General features: G+C 42.5%; 2 protein-coding genes across 8 annotated transcripts in view; one reads left to right on the forward strand and one right to left on the reverse strand.

Annotated features, from left to right (window-relative positions):
• Window positions 1-4,188, forward strand: part of tpst1 (tyrosylprotein sulfotransferase 1) — a 162,339-nt gene extending 158,151 nt beyond the window's left edge. For all 4 annotated transcript variants that reach the window (XM_060943901.1, XM_060943904.1, XM_060943902.1 and 1 more), the window contains one exon: window positions 3,607-4,188. The gene's annotated coding sequence lies outside the window, so the exon portion shown is untranslated. The remainder of the gene's footprint in view (window positions 1-3,606) is intronic.
• Window positions 4,189-21,262: 17,074 nt separating this feature from the next.
• sgsm2 (small G protein signaling modulator 2) overlaps window positions 21,263-25,782 on the reverse strand; it is a 127,306-nt gene continuing 122,786 nt past the window's right edge. For all 4 annotated transcript variants that reach the window (XM_060943908.1, XM_060943906.1, XM_060943907.1 and 1 more), the window contains one exon: window positions 21,263-22,528. In XM_060943908.1, the coding sequence (XP_060799891.1) occupies window positions 22,440-22,528 (89 nt within the window). In that variant the 3' untranslated portion in view covers window positions 21,263-22,439. The remainder of the gene's footprint in view (window positions 22,529-25,782) is intronic.

Raw genomic sequence — 25,782 nt, forward strand, 5'->3', positions numbered from 1 at the left:
CTACTCTGACAGCCTACCTTCCAGATGAGAGCTGCTGCATGATTGCAGGATTTATTTCCCTTTTTTTGCTCTGGCTAGGCTCAACCTCAGCCTTTAAGCAAACAAACTCGCCTTCTCTTTTACACATCTCATCTCATTATCTCTAGCCGCTTTATCCTGTTCTACAGGGTCGCAGGCAAGCTGGAGCCTATCCCAGCTGACTACGGGCGAAAGGCGGGGTACACCCTGGACAAGTCGCCAGGTCATCACAGGGCTGACACATAGACACAGACAACCATTCACACTCACATTCACACCTACGGTCAATTTAGAGTCACCAGTTAACCTAACCTGCATGTCTTTGGACTGTGGGGGAAACCGGAGCACCCGGAGGAAACCCACGCGGACACGGGGAGAACATGCAAACTCCACACAGAAAGGCCCTCGCCGGCCACGGGGCTCGATCCCGGACCTTCTTGCTGTGAGGCGGCAGCGCTAACCACTACACCACCGTGACGCCCTCTTTTATCCATAATTTTGCCAATTTTATGACTGTAGATAATTGTATGCCTCCGTGCTTTTGTACTGCCTTCGCTCCTCGCCATTAACGCCGTCACTCAGAATAAAATAATTGACAATGTCAATGTTGTTGATATCGGACCACAACTTCATGTCATCTATCCATTCCGTGAGGGTAGACGGATGGGGCACTGTGATCATATTACCTGTCGAGCACGTCGGAAATTCGGACCTGTGTAACCATCTTTTAGTCATCTTTCCTACGTAGTAGTTAGCGTTAGCTATAAACATCAACACAATGGAGCAGAAGAAAGATCCCGGCTTCTGCTATGACGCAGCAATGAATCAGAGTTTAGGAAAGTTGTGGATATCGTGGTGCGATCTCAAAAAATTCACGAACAGCTTTGAATTTCGCACTTTAGAACGAAACTTTTACTAGAATCTGCAAACTTAGAGTTGAGGAAAGCAAAGCAAAGAAAAGAAAGGTACTCCAAGGAAGGAACATTTTATTTAATTTTTTTCATACTTCATGAATCGTAGTCACCATTCGGATGATCAAACCACAACTTTTAGTGGCCCTGGTAAGTTTTTAACAGAGGTGGACAAAGTACAGATCCAGCTGGTCAAATGTGACTCCGATACAAGTGAAAGTTGTCCAGTCAAATTTTTACTTAAGTTAAAGTACTGAAGTACTTGCTTTTAAAAATACTTAAGTATTAGAAGTACATTTTCTGTCAATGCATTGTTGTATTATTGCCACAACGCTTACAAAACCTAATGCCTCTGAAGCAACCGACTGGATTTACTGACTAACTTGTAGAAGCTGTAGAATAAACACCTGGTAGAACGTTACAAAATGAAACAACTGAATTGACAAAAAAGATCCATTTTAACACTCCTACCCACCCCCACAAAGCAGCATGGTAGTGTTCTTATTCAGCTCTGGCAGTGTCAGAATCATCAATAAGATGCTAGCTAGTTTTTCTCTTTGGCTACTGGTGAAAAATACATAGTAGCTATAGTAATTATGCAAGGTCACAAAAGCTATAATCTTAACATTACCAAAGACAGAAATCTGAATTCACAAAATGAACGCATGCTGTGCCATCATGGTGGTTTAACGTTAAGCTAGCTAGTCAGTGAAGCTCCACCTGACATGCTAGAACACACTTTTCAAACTTGAAATCATATTGGGTAGCTAACGCTACTAGAAAAGAAAGATTTCTACATTCTGTTTATTTAGCATGATTATGCTAAAACACATCTCTGAAAGAATTTCAGATAAGTTAACGTTATTCATGTTGGCATAACTCCGTTTTTACCTGCTAACTAAGAGTGTCCAAGTTAACTATGTGTAGACGTTAGCCGCGGACAAGGCTACGGCAACTTGGCGGGCAAATCCATAGAAAGTCATTTGACTAACCAGACTGCATAGCTATTGCAATGTTATCGCTAGCTCTTAAAGCACAGACAACTTCATTGCAAGCTTTCTCTTGGAATAAAACGTTTACATACCTCAATATGCTTCCGCAGGTTGGATGGCGAGTTTTTGTAGGCTGTGATGTGGTTCATTTTAGGCAAATAAAGCAAACATTTAAAACAAAACAACTCTTTATTCCTTTCAGAAAACTGAAAAATGGGTTTTAGGTAAAGCCATAAGTGCGTTCATTCCCCAGAAGAGCCGCCTCCTTCCATTTTGCCATCAACTGGTCGTGTTAAATAACGCTGCTGAGAAATCACTGAACTTGATTTTATCCAGTCTGTGGATGTGAGATGACCCTAGTGATTACTGATCGGCTGTCTCGGTGTCACATGCGAATAAACCAACCACGTTTTAGAAAAGAAAAGGAAAAACATCCACTTTCAAAGCCACTTTGTGGTAACGAGGACCTTGATAGAAATGTAGTGGAGTGAAAAGTATGATATTTGTCTTTCAAATGTAGTGAGGTTAAAGGAGAACTGAAGGCAAATTTTTTTATTATCAAAATTCTATTTCTCATTCTATTAAATATAGGAATGCATGTTTGATCGCTATTTTGTCGCTGCTATAGCAAGTTATGAGTGTCTGAAATATGCTCTGTAATATATCAGTCCGTATGTCAAAGCGATGGCCGTAAACGAGATTTGCTGAGACCTGTGCGAGACATCGTAGGACGGAAGTAAAACATACAGTGGAAATCAAAGTGACCGACATCTGCCAACGTTGTCAAAAGACGCGCGCGCCCTCTTTCGAATGCTGATGTAATCAAGCCGGAAGTTTTGTTTGTTTTGATAGCAATCAGGAAAGTTTGAAAAAAGTCGGCAGTAATCGTCATTTAAACTCGTTTTTGGGCAGTATTTCGTTTGGAAAACAGTTTTCGAAATGGCGGCACTGACACCTGGCTGACACTTCACGTTTCGAAGTCTCGTGAAGATCGCTCAGATAAGCGACGCTTGCCTTGGACCAAACGAACTAAATTCAACACGGCTAAAAACCAAATAGGCCGGTAAGTATAATATTTAATTGCAATTAGTTGCTAATACGAGTCACGGTTACTAAAACCGAAAACGTAATTGAATAACACGTTAATTAAGAAATAAAGCAAGTTTAAAAATGACTTCAGTTCCCCTTTAAAGTCATAAGTTTCCAAAAAAAAATACACAAGTAAAGTATAGATACTCAAAAAGTGTACTTAAGTACAGTACTCAAGTAACTGTACTTCGTTTCTGTCCACCTCTGGTTTTTAATCGCCACTGGTGACCGTGCGACCCCCAAGTTTCAACCCTGCGTTCATGATAACCGGTCCCTTCTACATCCAGGCTGATACTCAGCTCATAATCATCTCCTGCAACAATGTCTTCCATTTTCTTACCGAAGGTTTTCTTGTAAAGGCTCGGTATTCAGCAAGGTGAGTGCACACGAAAACAAAAACACCACACTGGATTCTGAAAAGGGTGAACTGGCCGCTTTAAAGTCTTCAATTAAACTCTATTTGTAAGGTTTGATTGACTTTTCCCAAGATTTTAGTTGGAGTACTTTGTCACCAGCCTTGTTTATTCCTAATGTTTTAATGTAGTTCCTGTTCCCTCATATGCTTACTCAGCTGGTCATCTCCCACTGTGTTGCAGGACAAAGCAGGAACAGATGCGGCAGGACCATGGTGTGCTCACATAACCCCTACTGGGACCTCTGTGCTCTCTCATTCGCTCACTCACTCACTCACACATACCCTCAGACTGCATCACCTGCATACAAGTGCACACATCCCACACATCCTCTGGCTCATAGGCCTGGACCACTATATGGAGAACTTTTGGCCTTTGATGTTGTACTGTAACAATTGTGGCCTACGAATGTCATTGCTATGTCGAATTTCTTTCCATTTTTTATTTTATTTTTTGGGTCACATGATAATCATCTGACTTTTTTTTTCCTGGCTACATAAATCTGTGATTCTGTTATAAGAAAATACAGTGGCTAGCAAAGGAAGTATTTATGGAAGAGACTTAGCTTTTGAAGATGCAATATCTATTTTGATGTTCGGTTTTATTTTCATGCCTTTGTATTGTGCAATTCCTTGGGTACATGTGTACAAGTTGACAGATCGGACGCCATCGGCAGTGGTAAATACAGAATTGCATTTTGTACCATCATTCATATGTATGATCTTTTGTACACAGAGAAATGTAATAAATGAATTGTCGGTGTTGAAGGCATGAGGACGTGCTTGCAATTTTTCCATTGATGGGGGGAAAAAATGGGATGGAAAATACCATCCATTCATTATCTGTAGCCACTTATCCTGTTCTACAGGGTCGCAGGCAAGCTGGAGCCTATCCCGGCTGACTACGGGCGAAAGGCGGGGTACACCCTGGACAAGTCGCCAGGTCATCACAGGGCTGACACATAGACACAGACAACCATTCACACTCACATTCACACCTACGGTCAATTTAGAGTCACCAGTTAACCTAACCTGCATGTCTTTGGACTGTGGGGGAAACCCACGCGGACACGGGGAGAACATGCAAACTCCGCACAGAAAGGCCCTCGCCGGCCACGGGGCTCGAACCCAGGACCTTCTTGCTGTGAGGCGACAGCGCTAACCACTACACTGCCATATTTGACAGTACACATCTTTTAAACAGAATAAGCTGAAGGAGAGTAAGGTCATTCTACTCTGTAGGCTTCCATTACAGATCGAAAGGGACACTATTAAGGATACAGTTTTGGAGGAATTCAAATAAAAAAGTGTGACTACCAACCCCGTTCTCCCCTACTCTAGAATACTATTGTTAACCATGCTTTTATGACTGTACTTTAACCAATGATACTCAATGATATAGTACACAATGGTGATCTATGGTTCCATATTACTGATCAGAAACACTTGGATGCCATTTTGTGCATGTGTGTGTGCGCCTGCATACCAAGATCTTCCAACAAGGTCATACAGCAGTCACCCTGTTTCTCTTTCTTGCCTGTTCATATGTCAAACTGCCTGAACACAAGGCAGTGGAGCTTGTGGATCTTAAAGGTATCCTGTCTTCTAAAGTTGTGGATAGCATCCACTTGTTCCTTTCTGCCTTGGTGCTTCTATATTACAAGCATTATTTGTCCATCATGAGCCATCTGTTAGCCTACTTTTCCCACATTAGTATTACTGTCCTGAATTCAGCTAGTCATTCGCTCCTCTTGTATGCAGATGTTCATTTTATGGGCTCTGAAGAATTGAATGTTTTTCTCTGCAGTGCCATTGACTTTGCCTGTGCGGAGTAGTTTCTACTGACATTACACTGAGTGATATGTACTGCACGTCTTTTCCCAGTGACGGAAGAACTGACTTTAGAATATTCCACATTCCCCACCATCTTGCTCAAGATGTTTACGAGCATTGTTGAGTGGTTCTCCCTTGACATAAACAGTACATTGTCTATTGCAAAGCCTGTTAATTTGGCTGGATTCACACTAATTCACAGCTATTTGCCCCATAGACTGGGCATTCCCTCCACACAATGTTCATTTTTTATCCCCTGCTGGCCAAAAGGCCCAAAGGGGGATTATGTCATGGCGAAGTCCGTCCTTCCTGGAAAGGGTTCTCACATTCTGAAACCAACTCCTCTCACAATTTTTGGAGGAATTTCACAAAACTTGGCAAAATGCTTTGTTATAGGGTAGTAATACGCATATTGCAATTTTGTTTGCAATATATTGTAGAGGGGGATATTGTGCTCTCAGAGCACTCTTGTTTTGTTTTTTTTCACTTGGGTGATGTCTGCTACATAGAAGCCATAAAGTCAGGCTTCAAGACTTGCACTGATGTAGTGTCTATATCATTATGACCATTTCAGCAACGCGGTGTCTAACTTGGACGTTGCAGCACAGGCAATATCAGCACGGTGCATTTGGCTAGCAGATTTCTTTTCTGGCTCCAAGTCGAATCTGGCCCAAGCCCCTCAGTCTGAACAGCTTGCTAGTCATAAACATGCAGGCCCAGCAATGACCAACAAGCACAACAGAAAGCCCACAAAACACACTCAAGTACACAAGACAAATCAACGACTTAATAGCTGAGATCAATAATCAAGGAGCTGGGACCATATAAGAGGTTTAGACTTCTCAACAAGAGTCAGACCAGTGATGCTGTATGGTTTAGAGCAGGGCTTTTCAAAGTGTGGGGCGCGCCCCCCTGGGGGGCGCCAGAGTTCTTCAGGGGGGGCACAACGTGAGAGACAAAATGGATCAGTTTTTAGTACCTAAAGCTACAGTGAGTGAGGAGACAGAGTCTGGGCCAAGCAAAAAAACAGAGCCTCCAGGATGTTGCGATTTGCAACTTCAGCGCAAATTCAACCAATCCCCGCGAATTCAGGGCGGTGTTGCAATAATATCCAATCACCGCAACTTTCCCGCAAATTTGACCAATCGTTGGCGTCGTCTTGAGGTGACGTCGACAAACTACCTTCCGCCTTACTTCCGTGTGTTCAAGAGAAGCAGCATGCGCGTCGTGTTGCCAGACTGGACGATTTCAAGTGTATTTTGGCGGGTTTTGAACATATTTTGGAATGGAAAACGTCAGCAGTATCTGGCAACACTGAAAGTGTGTTATGTTTACAGTGAAGCACCGTGTGCACTTTATTATTTTTTTTTTTACTTAATACAAGAAGTTAATGGATGCCAACATTTTTGCCAAAATGGTATTTTATTTTCCATTGTTTAGGCAGCTTCAGCATCATACTGTGAGATTCTGTTCAAATTGTTTTTTTTCTTCTATGAAGCCTGAGCCATTTATTTTATTAGTTTATAATTATTGTTTAATTTAGTCTTCAGGAGAGACTGCCTGCACACAGTACTAGTATTAATAGGTTTTTTTTCTTACATGAAAGCTGAGGCATTTATATTATATTTTAAGGTAACTTCATGTTGTGCTGTGAGGTTCTCTGCACTTTAACTTTTGAACCAACAGGTGCATTTGGATCAGTAAAGCCTATTTTTCTGCATTTTTGTAGCCCTGGTAATCTTTTATATTGGTAAAGTTGTTTATAGGACCATTTCTCTTTGTTTTTTTAATCAATAGTTTTTCAGTAATAACTTAATATTTAACATATCACTCAATTTTAATCACAAAAAGAGAAAATCGCAACAATTTCTCGCAACTTTCACTTCCTCCCGCAATGTAATCGCAACAAAAACCTAAAAAACACCGCAACTTTCATCGCAATTTTTTTGGAAACCACCCCCCCCACAACATCAGACATTTTAGCCCGCAACAATCACAAAAAAGGCCCGCGGAATCCTGGGGGACTGGAAAAAGAAGGAAGTATGACCACGATTATTTAAAGTTTGGATTTTCATGGACTGGATCTGAAGAAGATGCTCCACTGCCACAGTGTGTTGTCTGCCAAGAGATGCTACCTAACGATGCTATGGGATGTTTAAAATGTGTAAAACAAGATGTTTTAAAAAGCACAGATGTTTAAAATGTGAAAAAGAAAAAAATAATGTGTACAGCAACCTTTTTTTTTTTAAATACGAATGGAACATTAAGTATAGCAACAACAAAAATTGTAAGGGGGGGCGCTGTTGTTTATTTGCTCTCCGAGGGGGGCTCACTCTCCCACACTTTGAAAACCCCTGGTTTAGAGACAGTGGCACTGACAAAAGGACTGGAGGTAACAGAGTTGAAGTTGTTGAGATTCTCATTGGGAGTTACAAAGTTGGACAGGATTAGAAATGAGTATATTAGAAGGTGTAGGACGGCTTGGAGACAGTGAGAGAGGCGAGATCAAGATGGTTTGGACACGTACAGAGGAGAGATCCAGGGTACAGTATGTTGGGAAAAGAATGCTGGAGATGGAGTTGCCAGGCAGAAGGAAAAGAATAAGACCAAAGATGAGATGTATGGATGTGGAGAAGGAGAACATGAGGACGGTTGGTGTGACAGAAGATATGGAGAACAGGAGGAGATGGACAGACATTATCCACTGTGGCGACCCCTAATGGGAACAGCCAAAAGAAGAAGAACAAGGAGACTTCTCACCAAGAACCCTCCTTATCACTCAGTGGCCAGTCATCTGTCTTGCCCCTTAGTGAAGGGGATGAGGATACTATGTGTACAGCCATGTGTGGAAGTATCTTCCAGGCTGAGAATGATCTAAAGTTTGACCTACGACTTTCAATGGCACTCTCAGCAACACCTAAAGAGCAGTTTATTCTGCCTTTACTGGCTCACCAGTGCCTCCAACAGACTGAATGCTTGTTGTGACAGCCACTCTGAAAATACTTATAGCCTGAGTATATTTGGATGGTACTGCAACCACCAATTTATGCCGCTCATTTACATGGCACAATTTCCTGTATCAAAGACTTTTGACAGCTTTCCGGGAGGAGATTCTCACAGGCCTTAGCTCACCCGAGCCCTATGGGATGTGTTCTGACTAATATGATGAATCATGAGCACATCAGTTTTTGGCCATATGCCAGCTGTTGTTACTTGCAAAGCATTAATGGTGGTCCCATAAGACAAATGCACTATTCCCAGATGTACACTGCCAAAGTGCTGAGTGCAGACCCACTGATGATGGTGCACTTGTGTCCAAATCAACTTTGTGTACCAGTGTCACTCTTGGGCCAGCCTTACATAGGAGATGCCATTAGGGTGCAACAACCTGTTTCTGTATTCCAGCACCTACAAGGGGCCCAAGGCAGGGATGACACACTCTCTCAGATGTCTGGTAGGTGTGTGAGGACCCCTCATCTACTCTGTGGGACAGGCCCTAGGCAGGGATCTAAGGTTCTTGTTGAGCATGTTACTGGAAGAAAGCTGGCCATGTAGCTGATGGTGAGACCATGGGTCCTAAAGACAGGGTTGCAAGGATACAGACTGCAGTTCTTGCCGCCAGCCTTTTGACACATAAGGCTATTTTTCTCAGACCCCAGCAAGTTCATATGCATGTCCCAGAAAATTCATGCCCTCTTGGACAGAAGTGCAATATCAAAAGGTAAAGGGGTTCTGTTTGACTTATTTCCTTGTTCATAAAAAAAGCAATGGTTCCTGTCAGTGTTGTAGTCGAGTCACTAAACCTCGAGTCTGAGTCCAGTCTTGATTCCCCAGTGTTCAAGTCCAAGTCATTAAAGAAAATTTTGAGTCAAGTCCAATATTGATCCGAATCAAGTCCGAGAACAAGACTCCAGCCGCACCATTTGACGGTGGCTGTTGCTGCCTTTATATGAAACCATCTGTGCTACTGTGTTGGACTAATGTTATTGCTCGACTGCCCCATTTTAGTTAACAGGCTACAGATAAAAAGCTTGTTCATCACTCAGCAAGCCCCGCCCACTATCAACAGGGCAAATAATAATCTTTTTCGTAAAAGATGGCGGCGCATGTGGTTGCAGCGGCTTACAGCTCTCCTTTTCAGTGCTCTTTTTTTTGTTTGTTTTTGTATTTCTTTCTTGCTTGTTTGTGCACCATCAGTTCTGTGAACATCCAGTACACCCGCCAGACACTTTTAGCCATCGGTGACCAACACCAGATATCTGTTTCAAGCGACTTTCACTTCACGCATAACATCCCAGATGACATAGCGAGACCGCCGGGCTCTCCGTGGATTGTTGTCAGGTCTAGGAGGCGGCGCAGACGGAGGCGGGAGAGGAAGCAGAAGCGGGGCCGCAGGTCCGGTGCTATGCTAAGGCTAAGAAAACAACCACACAAGCCACCTCTACCGAGCCTGTATCTCTCCAATGCTAGATCCCTGGTACATAAAACAGATGATCTGGAATTACAACTCGCTGGAAATCGCTATGTTCGGGACTGCTGTGTTTTAATTATCACAGAAACCTGGCTTCATCTGGAAATACCCGATGCTAGCTTGCAGCTAGCAGGCCGCACTCTGCTCTGCTGGGATATAAATGAGAACTCCAGTAAGAGTAGAGGAGGGGGGGCTCTGTATTTACATGCATGACAATTGGTGTAACAACAGAACTATTATAGATAAACACCCTTCCCCAGACCTCGAGTACATGTCTGTAAGATGCCGGCCTTTTTTTCTACCGAGAGAGCTAACTGTGGTGATTGTCACAGCTGTGTCTATTACACCTGACGCCAGTGTAAACACAGCACTCTCTCTCCTGCTGAACACCGTTAACAAACAGCAGCGGGCTCACCCTGACGGTGTTCACATAATAGCAGGAGACTTTAATAAGGCCAACTTGAAGACTGTACTGCCGAAGTTTTACCAACATGTTAAGTGTTCTACTAGAGGGGAGAACACTCTGGATCATGTTTACTCCAACATCAAGCATGCGTACAGAGCCATACCCCTCCCCCACCTCGGCCAGTCTGACCATCTTTCCCTCCTGCTCTCCCCAGCCTACACCCCCCTCAGACGCAGAGCCTGGCCCACCACAAGGACTATCACAACCTGGCCTGAAAACGCACTCTCCAAACTACAGGACTGCTTTAAACAGACAGATTGGGACTTATTTGAACACCAGGAGCTGGAGACATTCACAGGAACGGTGCTGGACTATATCAAGTTCTGCATCAGGAATGTGACGGTGGATAAAAACATCCGGGTCTTCCCAAACCAGAAACCCTGGATGACCAGCCAGGTCCACTCACTCCTCAGGGCTCGCGATGCTGCCTTCAGGTCAGGTGATAGAGTTCTGTACAGAGCTGCTCGAGCTGATCTGAAAAGAGGAATAAATATAGCCAAGGCAGACCACAGGCTGCGTATAGAATCCCACCTGTCCAGCAACAACACACGGGAGGTGTGGCAGGGCATTCAGGACATCACAAACTTCAGAGACTGTGATGCGCCAACAGGAGACTGGAGTGTGCCGCTAGCAGAGGAGCTAAATTGCTTCTTTGCTCGTTTTGAAACATCTCAGCAGCACTCATCTGCTCCTGCCCTGCCCCCACCACCACACAGTTCCTACACCACTCCTTTCACTGTACAGAAGCACGATGTCAGACGGGTGCTCCTGGCAGTGAACCCCAAGAAAGCTGCTGGCCCAAATGGTGTACCTGGTAAGGTGCTCAGAGCGTGCACCCACCAGCTTGCCCCCTACCTTCACCAGAATCTTTAACCTCTCCCTGGCTCAGGCAGTCATCCCGCCCTGCCTAAAACCTGCAACAATAATCCCAGTGCCGAAGAAGTCTCCCGTCACCAGCCTGAATGATTACCGTCCTGTGGCCCTCACCCTGGTAATCATGAAGTGCTTCAAGAGACTAGTTCTTCAGCACATCAAGGACCACCTCCCCCCAGACTTCGACCCCTACCAGTTCGCATATCGCACAAACAGATCCACAGAGGACGCCATCGCCGTAGCTCTCCACTCTGCGCTAAATCACCTGGAGCAGCAGCAGAGCTACGTCCGCATACTCTTTGTGGATTACAGTTCTGCTTTTAATATAATAATCCCAGACATCCTTATTAGAAAACTGGACACTTTCAGCCTCCCCCCTCTCACATGTGCCTGGTTAAAGGACTTTCTTACTAACCGGCCCCAGACTGTGAGACTTGGCCCCCACTTCTCCTCCACCCGCACGTTGAGCACCAGCTCTCCACAGGGCTGTGTGCTGAGCCCCCCGTACTGCCTCTACACCCACGACTGTAGTTCGACCCACAACAACAACCTCATCGTCAAATTTGCTGACGACACCACAGTGGTCGGACTCATCTCAAAGGGAGACGAGGCAGCCTACAGAGAGGAGGTCCTGAGGTTAGCAGCCTGGTGTTCAGAAAATAACCTCGCTCTGAACACCAAGAAAACCAAAGAGCTCATTGTTGACTTCAGGAAGCACAGCACCGACCTAGCCCCCCTCTACATCAACAACGAGTATGTGGAGAGGGTCCACACCTTCCGGTTTCTCAGCGTCCTCATCTCCGCTGACATTTCCTGGTCAGTAAACATCACAGGAGTCATTAAGAAGGCTCAACAGCGGCTACACTTCCTGAGAGTCCTCAGGAAGTACAACCTAAACTCCAACCTGCTGCTGACCTTCTACCACTCATCCATCGAGAGCCTGCTGATGTACTGTATTACAGTATGGTATGGCAGCTGCACTGCTGTAGACAGGGAGAGGCTCCAGAGGGTAGTTAAGGCAGTGCAGAAGATCATTGGCTGCCCTCTCCCCTCCCTGATGGACATTTACACCTCCCGCTGCCTTAGCAGAGCTAAGAATATTATCAAGGACAGCTCCCACCCTGGCTTTGATCTGTTCGACTTGTTGCCCTCAGGGAGGTGCTACAGGTGCATCAGGACAAAGACAAACCGATTCAAAAACAGCTTCTTTCCAAAAGCCATAACCGCCCTGAACTTGGATATGCTCTGACTTTACAGTCTATTTATTTTACTATGTGACTCTCCTTGTGCAATAATTTATAATGTGCAGTACTTTATAAGGGACTCTCTCCGTGCAATACTTTTATAATGTGCAATACCTCACTCCATAATGTGAAACACAACACATTCACCTCACCTCAGGACTGTGCACCTTACATACAGCACATGCACCTCAGGACTGTGCACCTTACACACAGCACACACACCTCAAGTCTGTGCACCTACCTTACCTTGCAATACTTCATAAATGTGTAATATTTAATTTTATTTTATAATGTGACTCTCTCTGTGCAATAATTTATATGTGCAATGAGCAATACCTCACTCCATAATGTGTAACACAACACATACACCTCAGGACTGTGCACCTTACCCCCCCTCCCAAGACTCCCCCCCTCCCCCCTTCCCCCCTCTCTCTCTATACGCTGTTTTGCACTGTTATTGGAGATGCTTTAGTCTCATTGTACTTGTGTATAGTGACAATAAAGGCATTCTATTCTAACACGAAAGAGGGTTAACACTAGCTAGTTCATCGCTAAGCAAGCCCTGCTATCAACGGAGCAATGAATATAGCGTGTCGCTTACTTCTCAGGGTAGAGTCTTGCCAAATGATGATTGAAGTTCGAGGTCGTCCCCGTCGTCTCCTCGATAGTTCTTCTACATATGGAACACATAGCAGTGCATTTTTTCCCACTGCACGAGAAGTCTGTATAAGCAAAGCGGACAATCCTAGGGGCTTCTCTCCAGGCATTTTAGCAATTAACGTTAGTTTGTTTCTGAACATGATGTATGAACAGGTGAATGTGCATTCTCTTGCACGAAATTAGTATAAAAATTAATGTAGATATACAGTCAAAGTAAAAAAGTTTGTGAACCCCTTGGAATTTTCTATATTTATGTCTAATTCCCATATAAAACATGGTCATATCTTCATGTAAGTCACAATAATGAACAAAGACAGTCTCCTATAACACACAGATTTTCAAAGAATGTTTGACCATATTGAATAAATAATTCAAACTGTGAAACTGAAGGTTGGAAAAAGTAAGTGAACCCTAAGCTAATGACTTTTTAAAAAGCTCATTGCAGTCAGAATTTAGCACACCTGGGTTCCATTTAATGAAACGAGTTCAGAAATACTTTGATTGATAAAACCCTCTGAAAAGTTTGAGTTTGAACTTTTGACAAGAAGCATGTCCAAATGGGAATCATGCCTCACACAAAAGAGCTGTCTGAAGACCTAAGATCAAGAACTGTTAACTTACATACAGGTAAGGCTGGAAAGGGTTACAAAGTTATCTCAAAGATTTTAGGTATTCATCAGTCTACTGTCAGGCAAGTTGTCTATAAATGGAGATGATTAGGTATTGTGGCTACTCTGCCTAGAAGTGGGCACCCCGCCAAGATGACCCCAAGAGCACAACGCAAAATCATTAATGAGGTAAAGAAGAACCCTTGAGTGACAGCAAAAGACTTGAAGATGTCATTAGAACTGGCTAGCATCTCTGTTCATGATTCAACAATACGCAAAACATTGAACAAGAAAGGCGTCCATGGCAGGACACCAAGAAGGAAGCCACTGCTGTTAAAAAAAAAAAAAAAAACATTGCTGCACACCTGAATTTTGCAAAAGAGCACTTTGACAATGGTACTGGGAAAATATTTTGTGTAGTGATGAAACCAAAATGTAACTATTTGGGAGGAACAAGCAGAACTCCATTTGGCATAAAAAGGGCACTGCACATCATCCCTACAGTAAAGTATCATGGAGGGAACGTCATGATTTGGGCCTGCTTTGCTGCGTCAGGGCCTGGACAGCTTGCCATCATTGAGGGGAAAATGAATTCCCAAATTTATCAACAAATTCTCCAGGATAATGTGAGGGTGTCTGTCCATCAACTGAAGCTCAGAAGAGGCTAGGTGATGCAACAGGACAAGGACCCCAAACATCACAGCAAATCCACAGCACAATGGTTTCAGGAGAACAAAATCCACCTTTTGGAGTGGCCTATTCAGAGCCCAGATCTCAATCCGATTGAGATGCTGTGGAATGACTTGAAGACAGCCATACACAGAAGACAACCCAAGAATATGGAATAGTTAAGGCAGTTCTGCAGGGAAGAATGGGCTAAAATTCCCCCTGCACAATGTGCAGGTCTGATCTGCAGTTACAGGAAGCACCTGGTTAAGGTCATTGCTGCCAAAGGAGGGTCAACCAGTTATTAAATCCAAAGGTTCACTTACTTTTTCCACCACTACTGTGAATGTTGAATGCATTTGTATAATAAAGTCATGAAAAAGTAGATTTTTTTGTGTGTTATTGGCTTAAGCTCATTGTGTATATCAGTACCTGTGACTTGGATGAAGATCAGATTACTTTTTATTACCAATTCATGCAGAAAAACAGATAATTCCAAACGGTTCACATACTTTTTACTTTGACTGTAAATATCTTATGCCAAATTATTATAGCATGTTACAAAAATTAAAGAAAAAAATCCGAGTCCTCATCTCCAATTTACGAGTCCAAGTCACCAGTGGTCAAGTCCAAGTCAAGTCACAAATCCTTAAAATTAGGGCACGAGTCGGACTCGAGTACTACAAGCCTGATTTCTGTCAAATTCTAGATCTCAGAGGGTTGAACCAGTTCCTGAAGATTCTGGGTGACCTGTAGTTTAAGCCATGCAGCCACAGGAATGCCCAAGGTCATATCCCTCATCTTTGTGGATCCAGCCATGGATCTTGCAGTCCTCAGTGAAGGTGACCTGATGGAGTGTTCATTGCCATGCCAGTACATGCACAACAGTGCTCTTTGGACCTGCTGGCAGACATCCAGTCCCCAGACCAACTTTTGTTTATTTATTATGGAGTAGGGTGCATCAGTTGCCCCCTAAAAATGAAAAGTTCCTCCGATCATGATGCATTTTTTTTTTGTTTTTATGTTCCTTTTGGTAAGAAAACACACTGGGTGAAATATTTTGACAAAATTCAAAAGTTTAATGGTGGCACCAGGAGCTCAAAGTTATGGAAAAAGCTGCTATTTTATGACTTTTATGACAAAATTTCGATCACTTTTCATGAAACATTATGGCACCTTATAGAGTATACCAAATATCTTAGATATACATTTTTAGTACATATTCTAAATATATTATCAAGCACAGTTTGAGTTTTAGCTGTTTATTGAATCATTGTTCAACTACTTTTAAACAATACAAATGTATTATGAATCACATTAATGCTTCTCGATCCCTTGCAAAGGTTCTTAACATGATCTCTGGCTCACAAGAAATCAATAAATGGAGTCCAACATTGTGATTCAAAACTTGCGCGAAAACATAAAATAAGCATTTTTTGGCAAAAAATGAACCTCATGGTGCCACCATTAGACTTTTGAATATGGTCAAAAAATTTTACAGGATGTCTTTATTGGTGAAAAGGAACACCCAAACAAAAATGCATCAGATTTTATGAAAGTGAGGGCAACTGATGCACCCTATTATGGAGGTAGGATACAGTTATATGGGCTTACTCGTCTAAGCAGACAATGGCCTACTTCTAGGTAGAATGAAAGCCAAGCCCCTTCTGTGATGTACTATCGTATGAGCTTTATTTAAAGGGATGCCACTTTAGAACATATGTGCTCCTGCTACCTTAATGTCACCATAGACTTCCTCCAGATTGTCCATGTTCCCATAGGCCCTCCTGATGGTGTGTGTTGTAATCTTCTATCATTGTGGTTTTATGAAGAGTGTATTATTGTGTAAAATTTTGGGTCTGAATCATAACAACTACAGAAAATACCATGGATTTTCCCATTACAACTCTTCAGTGTGTGTCTGAGAGTACTCCAACAATTTTTCAACATCATCTCTGTCCAGTGCAGTTGGAGCATGTGTGTGATTACCACAGATAATAAGTTAAATTATTCAGTCAAGGGTATTTGTTAATTAAGCTCTAAATCTGTATAAAATGTCTTTCGGAGATCTCATCTCATCATCTCTAGCCGCTTTATCCTTCTACAGGGTCGCAGGCAAGCTGGAGCCTATCCCAGCTGACTATACGGGCGAAAGGCGGGGTACACCCTGGACGAGTCGCCAGGTCATCACAGGGCTGACACATAGACACAGACAACCATTCACATTCACACCTATGGTCAATTTAGAGTCACCAGTTAACCTAACCTGCATGTCTTTGGACTGTGGGGGAAACCGGAGCACCCGGAGGAAACCCACGCGGACACGGGGAGAACATGCAAACTCCGCACAGAAAGGCCCTCGCTGGCCCCGGGGCTCGAACCCAGGACCTTCTTGCTGTGAGGCGACAGCGCTAACCACTACACCACCGTGCCGCCCGTCTTTCGGAGATAGGATTACATATTTTCTTTATTCCACACCTGAACGTGCATGGATACCATAAAGCCCCAAAACGTAGTTATTATAGTAGGAGTAACTGTGTTTTACTGTCTTGGACATGTGGTTGAAAGTAACAATGATAAAAGTTCATAAGGAGAGTTTTGGTTCGTCAATGTCTCCCATGTCTAATCATGAAACCATTTTTGTTTGAGGTCTAACAGTTACGAATTCCTGTTAGTCACATGGTTAACTGTCCTTAGTCTTCTGTTTCCAGGTTTTTTTTTTAAATTAGTTCTTATCTCTGTACAGTAATATGTGCAAAGCTCTTGTCTGTGGTAAACACACAGATGTGGTGGGTAGAGATTCGGTTGAAAAACATTCATTTTGAACATGGTATTGATTGATGTTTAAAGGTAGACGGCCTTTCAGATTTTTCAAGTGTAGGTCATAAAAAGAATTTCCCCCGACACCCAATTATTTTTGTCTAGTGGACCGAAAGCTACGGAATTCGAATCACAGACTTCCAACTTGATTAGGTCTATTTAAAAAAAAAAAACAATTAATGAATTTAGAGCCACGTGGCCCTAAATTCTCCGTTATTTTTTCCTGCTTCACCATGACTCAATTCAAGATACGTCATGCACCACGTGGTGGGCTTTCCCCGTTCATGCAAGGCATTGTAGGATACAAATTTGAAACAGGAGGGAAAAATGGAGGACGCGAGTGTGCGAATGAAACGTGAAAGACCAATTATAGTAACGGAAAGCGAGAAGAAAAGATATGTTATATACGAAGGAAAGGAAACGCAGGACCAAACTAATAAATATCGTCAGTCAGTGAGCACCTCGGTGTGATCAGCTGTTCGTTTAGCAACAGAATGATGGAACTGTCAGCACACGGTCAAAGGTAAACCTGCATATGCGCACACGCGAAGTGAACAATTTCATGCACATTATTTGCTCGGGAATCCCCTCAAATTAAATAACTTCCCAGCCACAGAATGACCTGATATTTTGAGAGATATTACAAAAATAAACATGCATCACCGGGCGGCATGGTGGTGTAGTGGTTAGCACTGTCGCCTCACAGCAAGAAGGTCCGGGTTCGAGTCCCGTGGCCGGCGAGTGCCTTTCTGTGCGGAGTTTGCATGTTCTCCCCGTGTCCACGTGGGTTTCCTCCGGGTGCTCCGGTTTCCCCCACAGTTCAAAGACATGCAGGTTAGGTTAACTGGTGACTCTAAATTGACCGTAGGTGTGAATGAGAGTGTGAATGGTTGTCTGTGTCTATGTGTCAGCCCTGTGATGACCTGGCGACTTGTCCAGGGTGTACCCCGCCTTTCACCCGTAGTCAGCTGGGATAGGCTCCAGCTTGCCTGCGACCCTGTAGAACAGGATAAAGCGGCTAGAGATAACGAGATGAGATGAGGTCCTAAACAGTGCTGTAACCCAGAACCAGGGTTGGCCTCACACACAAGTGAACGAAGCGCCTGCTTAGAGTCCCTGTGACCACCAGAGAGCGCCCAAGTGCACTTTAGATATTCTACGAGAGTGTTTGAAATGTCTTTTTTTGGTGATGTGTCAGTGGTAATCATACCCAAATGTAATATTGTGTTAATGGGTTGGCTAGCTAATACTCCTAGTTTAACCAATTCCCACTGCCTCCATCAGAGCTCCTGACACATTCAAGCACATACGCACTGTAACGGATGTACACTGCATTTTGATGCAAGCAGTCAGTCAGACTACCATTAGATTACAGTTGATAAAGTTGATAATGAGTGCGTTAGATTTACAGCAGGTGTGTGAATGATCAAGCATCGACAATAGTCAATAGTATTGGTGGCTCCAAGGCTAAGGGCCCAATAAAGGCTTGGGCTGACCCTGACAGTGAGTTGACATGGAACTTTATATAGTACCTTTAACCATGTGGTTCTCAGGTTCCACATTTGGTAATGGAAGTGATCATTTACAGATGTGGATTAGATCCAGTGGAAATAATGCATTGGTGCTAAATAAGGCAACTGTACTTGCTTGAAATCCTTGAAGATGTTTCACCTCTCATCCGAAAGGCTTCTTCAGTTCTGTCTGACGAGTGGGGAGTTACAGGTATTTATCCTCTAGTGGACCAAAAGCAACCCTACGGAGAGTCGTTGAGGTCACATGGGTTGTTGACCCTCTCAGCCATCCTGTAGGTTGTTAGGGTCACTGGAGGCCAGGAGTGAACGGCGTTAGCAGCCTAGAGGGTTGTTAGGGTGATGTGTGGGTCGGTGACCTCAATGACTCTCTTTAGGATTGCTTCTGGTCCACTAGAAGATAAATACCTGAAGCACCTACGGATTATGATGGCCTGGATGACCGAGAACCTTCACAGACATCCAATGGAAATAATACATTTTTGATTTTCTTGTTGCCACAACTGAATGCGTTACTTTATATTTAATTTCATGTCTGTAGGGAAGCACGGCTACATTTTCAGAAGTTTCACATTACCCACTGATTGTGACTCTATTTATTTGACTAGACCACCCACTAGTGGTGACTTTAGGAGACAGCGTTTGGTTTGTCTTTGGAAAAACACTGGAAGCAAGTTTCCTCGTGCTACTGCTCCAAACATACACCATGTCTCTAGATTTTCTGCTTCACTGTTGAAAGAGAAAATATATATTGACGAATGAAACGTGATGAAAATATATTAGGAACAACTTTTTTTTTTTAGTAATACATTCAAGGTAAAATTATATATCCATTAAAATACATACTTCAGCATTCAGAGTTTGGCATCCAAAACAAAATATATATATATTTTTTCAAATGCAGGGCACAACATGAATAAGGACTGTAACAGTCAACATGTAACAAAGGCTTCCAACATTCAAACTGTACAGTTCTCCAGTTATACAGGGTTCACTGAAGCACATCTCTACAACCAAAAGTAAAAAATAGAGTTTAAAATACAGTTGCTTTTATGGGCCTTGGAGAACTCCAGGGCTTTTTCTTTCCTTTTTATTTACACTACACTACAGTAGCAGGACACGGGGGATAAAGTGAATAAATTGTTTCACAGTACAAATTAAAATGATTTATTTTCATTCAACAGTCTTTGAGTTATGCACGGAAGTTGCACAACTGTATGATACTAAGGATGATGTTCTGGAGGCTTTGGTACACAAGCTCCTTTTGGAAGTCATCTTTCATAGAATGCGCCATGTCCCTCACACTCTCTCTCACACACACACAAAATGAAGACGACTGATCAGCAGGGTCTGAGGCACAGAGACTATACAGGGCCACTAAGGAACCTGATAACAGATGCAGAAGATTTGTTAGAGTCCAAAAAATCTGAGGGGATTCAAGTTGGAGGTGTTTGGAGGAATTAGGCAGCAGTAGTTCAGGAGAGGGGAAGACATTAAAGGACAATGTTTAGGTTCTGAGCACCATGAGTGCTGTGTGGACTGAGGAGCTTTGGCTGAAACATAAGCGTGATCATCTTCTGCAGATTTTCTATTAAATTCAGGAATGTCTATACTGATCAACAGGCCAAGGCCAAACTTAAGACTCACCCACTAAAGCTGAAATGAGTGAACAGTTACATACTGTACTAGGTAGTGTGTAAAGAAGCCATGCACCATTCTTGATGTGGCACCACTGAGCTCTACATAAAATCTGGAGAGCTCATAGGCTCGTCAGAGTGAAGCCATCTGGCCGCCATCTTATCACACATTGCGTGTATTTGTTTTGTGTTAAACCATTGTATCCGATCAAACTTGTCCCAAGAAAAGTATCTCCTGACTTTTTTCCCCCTTTCATTACCTCCTCTTATCTTCACAACTTTACCTTCAATTCCTTACATATCTTTATAGCACTCTGCTTCACTGTTAGTTTTTTTCCTTTTCCAGTTCAGTCGCTGATCGTTTTTTGAACGGCTCTTTTACTACTATAATTATTTTTACGGAGATTATTTCAGTTTTTCTCTTATACAGTGTATCTCTCTCTTTCATATATTTCTTCTTCCTATCTATCTAATTAATTATATCAACACAAAGGCTGTACAATACTTCCTTTCTCTTTAGACAGTTGTTGAAACAGGATGTTCTCATGTTATTTGCCATTTTCACTTCATTCTCAGTCATGTCTTAACAATATTTATTGGTCACATAATTCACTGTCAACATTCATGCAGCTTGCGACCAATATGACCAGTAAAGACTGTTAAGACAGGACTGTGAGAATGAAGTGAAAATGGAAAATAACATGAGAAAATAATCCTGTTTCAACAACTGTCCTAAATAGAAAGGAAGTATTGTACAGCCTTTGTGTTGGGATGGATGGATGGATGGAAAGGAAGAAGAAATATATGAAAGAGAAAGGTACACTGTATAAGAGAAAAACTGAAAATCTCCATAAAAATAACTGGTAGTAAGAGTCATTCAAAAAATGATCAGAGACTGAACTGGAAAAGGAAAAAAACAACAACAGTGAAGGGGAGTGCTATGTAAGGAATGGGGTAAAATTGAGAAAATAAGAGGAGGTAATGAAAGGAAAAAAAAGTCAGGAGATACTTTTCTTGGGACAAGTTTGATCGGATACGACGGTTTAACACACAAGTCAAATACACGCGATGTGAGTGGTAAGATGGCGGCCAGAAGATGGTGGCCAGATGGCTTCACTCGTCTCTACAGCAGGGAATAGGCTATGAGCTCTCCAGATTTTATATAGAGCTCAGTGTGTGGCCCACACACAGACACATCATATTGCCGCCGCGCCCCCGTTTTGTTTTTTTAACATGGCCTTGCAGCCATCATGTGGAAGCAGCCTGCCTCTGTGTCTTGAGCAGACTCTCATCCAGTGCAGAGAGGATTCTGGGAGTTCCACCTCCAACCCTTTTTCCTCTTTTGGATTGAGGAAGGGAGGGATGTGCAAAAGTGCAAATTAGCCACTATTTTTTTTTTAATCAACCATGAGAAGATCTAGGAGAGAAAACAAGGCCAGTAAAATCAATCAATCAATCAATCAATCAATCAATCAATCAGACAAATACAAGGCAGACAAATACTATGACAAGGTCATATAATTGGCACAGTCCTTTTGGTCACAAATCGATGCTTTAATGACTTCTTCGTGGCTTAGTTCTTTACTGGGTTTGACATTAGGCAGTCTCTGCTTTTTCTTCAGTACTGTAATGTCAGGCTCTCTGGATTCAGAAAAAAATGTGCTCAACTGTACTGTTCAGTGCCATATCTAATAAAGGCAGATGAAGAGAAGAAGGGATCCTCCTGAGAGTCACGGATAAATGCGGAACACTGTCTGTACATTTGGCAGAGAGGAAAAACAGTCAGTCATTCATAAAACAGAACTACAGTATGACAATCTTGAGGCTGAAGTCTTTTTTTTTTTTTTTTTAAGAAAGTGAACTGGACGCTGAAAGGACCCAGTGGATGCAGCGTATACTGGAGGAGTGTACGGGGGGAGAAAGAAAAAAATCAATCAATCAGTCACAGTGTGCTCAAATCCCACAGGCATGCAGACATCCAACAGCCAGCACAATGGCGTTCCGTTACAGGCAAAGGATACAGAAAGAAGACGATTTCAGGCCATTTAGTCTAATTGTAGGTCCCAAGCAGTCTCATCGCTTTACCCGGGGGGAGTCACTGAGAGCCAGCGTGCTCTCCTTCCCCCTCTGTCTCTCAGTAGAGGGATTACTGACTGGACCATAGGAGGAAGGACTAATAAGGAACAGAGTGATGAAGCTGGACGTGAGCTTCACTTGTTCTCGATGAGCGTTTGCACCTTGTGTACCAGCTCGCGGGCTATCCTCAGGATGTGCTGGACATCATGCCGCTCAGCCATTTCTATTAAACAGAACAAAAAGTTATACAGTTACTATAGACTGTATTCATCAGAGTTGCGTATGGTGAACTCTGACTGTGAAATGACAGTACATTAACTCCACCAGCAGTTTTGTAATTCATCAATTCATGAACACCATCATCATCATCAACAACAACACTGGACACCACTCCATTACTACTTCATCTCATTTTTCCCCCGTCTTGATTTAATTGTTTTCATGGATCTTGGATGACTTTGGCTCACAGAATGTTTTCCTTTTCTATCACAGCACCCATGTAAATGTATTCAAATGCATTTAATTAATGGGTAAATTGTGTGCTGTAAATAAGCTACTGATGGACAGAAACTTATTTACGTTACATATACAGTGTCTTGCAAAAGTATTTATCCCCCTTGGTGTTTGTCCTGTTTTGTCGCATTACAAGCTGGAATTAAAATGGATTTTTTGGGGGTTAGCACCATTTGATTTACACAACATGCATATTCACCCCCCAAAGTCAATACTTTATAGAGCCACCTTTTGTTGCAATTACAGCTGCAAGTCTCTTGGAGTATGTCTCTATTAGCTTAGCACATGTAGGCACTGGAATTTTTGCCCATTCCTCAAGGCAAAACTACTCCAACTCCTTCAAGTTAGATGGGTTGCGTTGGTGTACAGCAATCCTCAAGTTATGCCACGGATTCTCACTTGGATTGAGATCTGGGCTTTGATTCGGCCATTCCAAGACATTTAAATGGTTCCCTTTAAACCACTCCAGTGTAGCTTTAGCAGTATGTTTAGGGTCATTGTCCTGCTGGAATGTGAACCTTCGTCCCTCTGGCTGACTCAAACACGTTTTCCTCCACAATTGCCTTGCATTTAGTGCCATCCATCTTTCCTTCAGTCCTGACCAGCTTTCCTGTCCCTGCAGACGAAAAATATCCCCACAGCATGATGCTGCCACCACCATGCTTCACCATAGGAATGGTGTTCTCAGGATGTTGGGTTTGCACCACACATGGCGTTTCCCATGATGGCCAATAGGTTCAATTTTTGTCTCATTTGACCAGAGAATCTTCTTCCATGTGTTTGGGGAGTCTGCCACATGCTGTTGGACAAACTCCAAATGTGGTTTCTTAAGCAATGACTTTTTTCTGGCCACTCTTCCATAAAGCCCCACTCTGTGGAGTGTATGGCTTAAAGTGGTCCTATGGACAGATACTCCCATCTCCACTGTGGATCTTTGCAGCTCCTTCAGTGTTATCTTTGGTGTCTTTGTTGCATCTCTGATTAATGCCCTCCTTGCCCGGTCTGTGAGTTTTGGTGGGCGGCCTTCTCTTGTCAGGTTTGTAGTGGTGCCATATTCTTTCCATTTTGCTATAATGGATTTAATGGTGCTCCCTGGGATATTCAAAGTCTGGGATATTTTTTATAACCCAACCCTGATCTATACTTCTCCACAACTTTGTCTCTGACCTGTTTGGAGGCTCCTTGGTTTTCATGTTGCTTGCTTAGTAGTGTTGCAGAGTCAGGGTCCTTCCAGAACAGATTGATTTATACAGACATCATGTGACAGATCATGTGACACTGATTGCACACAGGTGGATCTTAATCAACTGATTGTGACTTATGAAGTGAATTGGTTGGAGCAGCTCTTATTTAGGGATTTCATATGAAAGGGGGTGAATACTTATGTGCACTCCAGATTTCTGTTTTTTCATCTTAATTACTGTTTGTCACAATAAAAAAAATTTAAAAATTAAAAAAATGTAAAAATGTGCACCTTTAAAGTGGTCGGCATGTTGTGTAAATCAAATGGTGCTAACCCTCCAAAAATCCATTTTAATTCCAGCTTGTAATGCGACAAAACAGGACAAACACCAAGGGGGATGAATACTTTTGCAAGACACTGTAGCTGAAGCTGATTCTCATCTTTTGCCTTCGTTACTACTTATTTTCATGTAGTTTTATGAGTCAGACTTCAATCTTAGCACCTTCTGCACAATTTTGATGAATAAGCGCCTACATGTTAGTCCAAACCACTCCTTTTCCACATGCCTATTCATTCTCAGTTCTGCTGGCCCACTCCATCGCACATCTTATTGTCTCATTTCAGCTCACTTATTTAAATCTCGGGCAATAAATGGAGGCGTTTAAAACCGGTGGCAAGAAGAGGAGCTTCTGAAATTTCAGAGCCTGCTCTTGAGCTTTCTTGTCCAGTCAGGTAAAGGATGTTTATTAGCTGCAAGTTTCACATTTATCTAACATGTAAGGCAATTTCTTTTGCATTTGAAAGGGTGCTGTATGATCAGGTTGGAGACACACACTGCAACATGCTCACACTAGTTATGTTTTTTTTTTTTTAAACATTTATGTACAATACTGTTCAAAAGTCTTTGTCACCCTATATTTTTTTTCTAAACAAACTTTGTTATAGATTTCTATTTTATGCCTTCTACATTATCGAGTCGGTACAAAAATATTTTAGAGTTCAAACATTCGTTTTCCAGCACAAAATTAAATGTTACAGAAAAAAATAAAAAACATTTGTGTCTGAGCAGCATATTACATAAGAGAGCACTTTTCAGATTAAAAAAGAAAACATAATGAAGGCTGCTGGGTTTTGGTGCAAAATGAAGAAGCGAGTGTGACAGTCAAAGTGTCCAGAAGAACTGTGGCTGGTTCTGGAAGATGCTCAGTACAACTTGCAGCTCATTTCCTTATCAAACTGCACTCACTGGACCTCAGACTACTTTTTATTTATTTTTATTAAAGCAAAGGGTCGTCTCACACCAAATATTGACTTTTTATGGCTTATTGATTACTGTTTATAGTATTTTTTCATGTTGAAACATTTCATTTCATTATTTTTTAAATAATTATTAAATTTATTAATTTTTTAAATATTATTATTTTTGTTCGACAGCATTTTTTACATGTGCCGAAGACTTTTGCACAGTACTCTATTTCCATATGATTAATATGAATGATCACTTTTCATGCGTCACTTTTTTCGTTTTTGGTCTTAGTTGTACATTGTGTACAGTACACAAGCCTATGGTGATGGTGTGCTGTTGTCTGTGGCATTGCTGTCACACATTGTTGGTGCAAAAATGAAAAAAAAACCCACACATATAAGAGACAGAAACATTTCCAATCACATTTAATTTGGCCTCGCATAATAATGCCCAGCGGCACGGTGGTGTAGTGGTTAGCACTGTCGCCTCACAGCAAGAAGGTCCGGGTTCGAGCCCCGTGGCCGGCGAGGGCCTT

The sequence above is a fragment of the Neoarius graeffei genome, chromosome 17 (genome assembly GCF_027579695.1).
Source record: "Neoarius graeffei isolate fNeoGra1 chromosome 17, fNeoGra1.pri, whole genome shotgun sequence".
Lineage (NCBI taxonomy): Eukaryota > Metazoa > Chordata > Actinopteri > Siluriformes > Ariidae > Neoarius > Neoarius graeffei.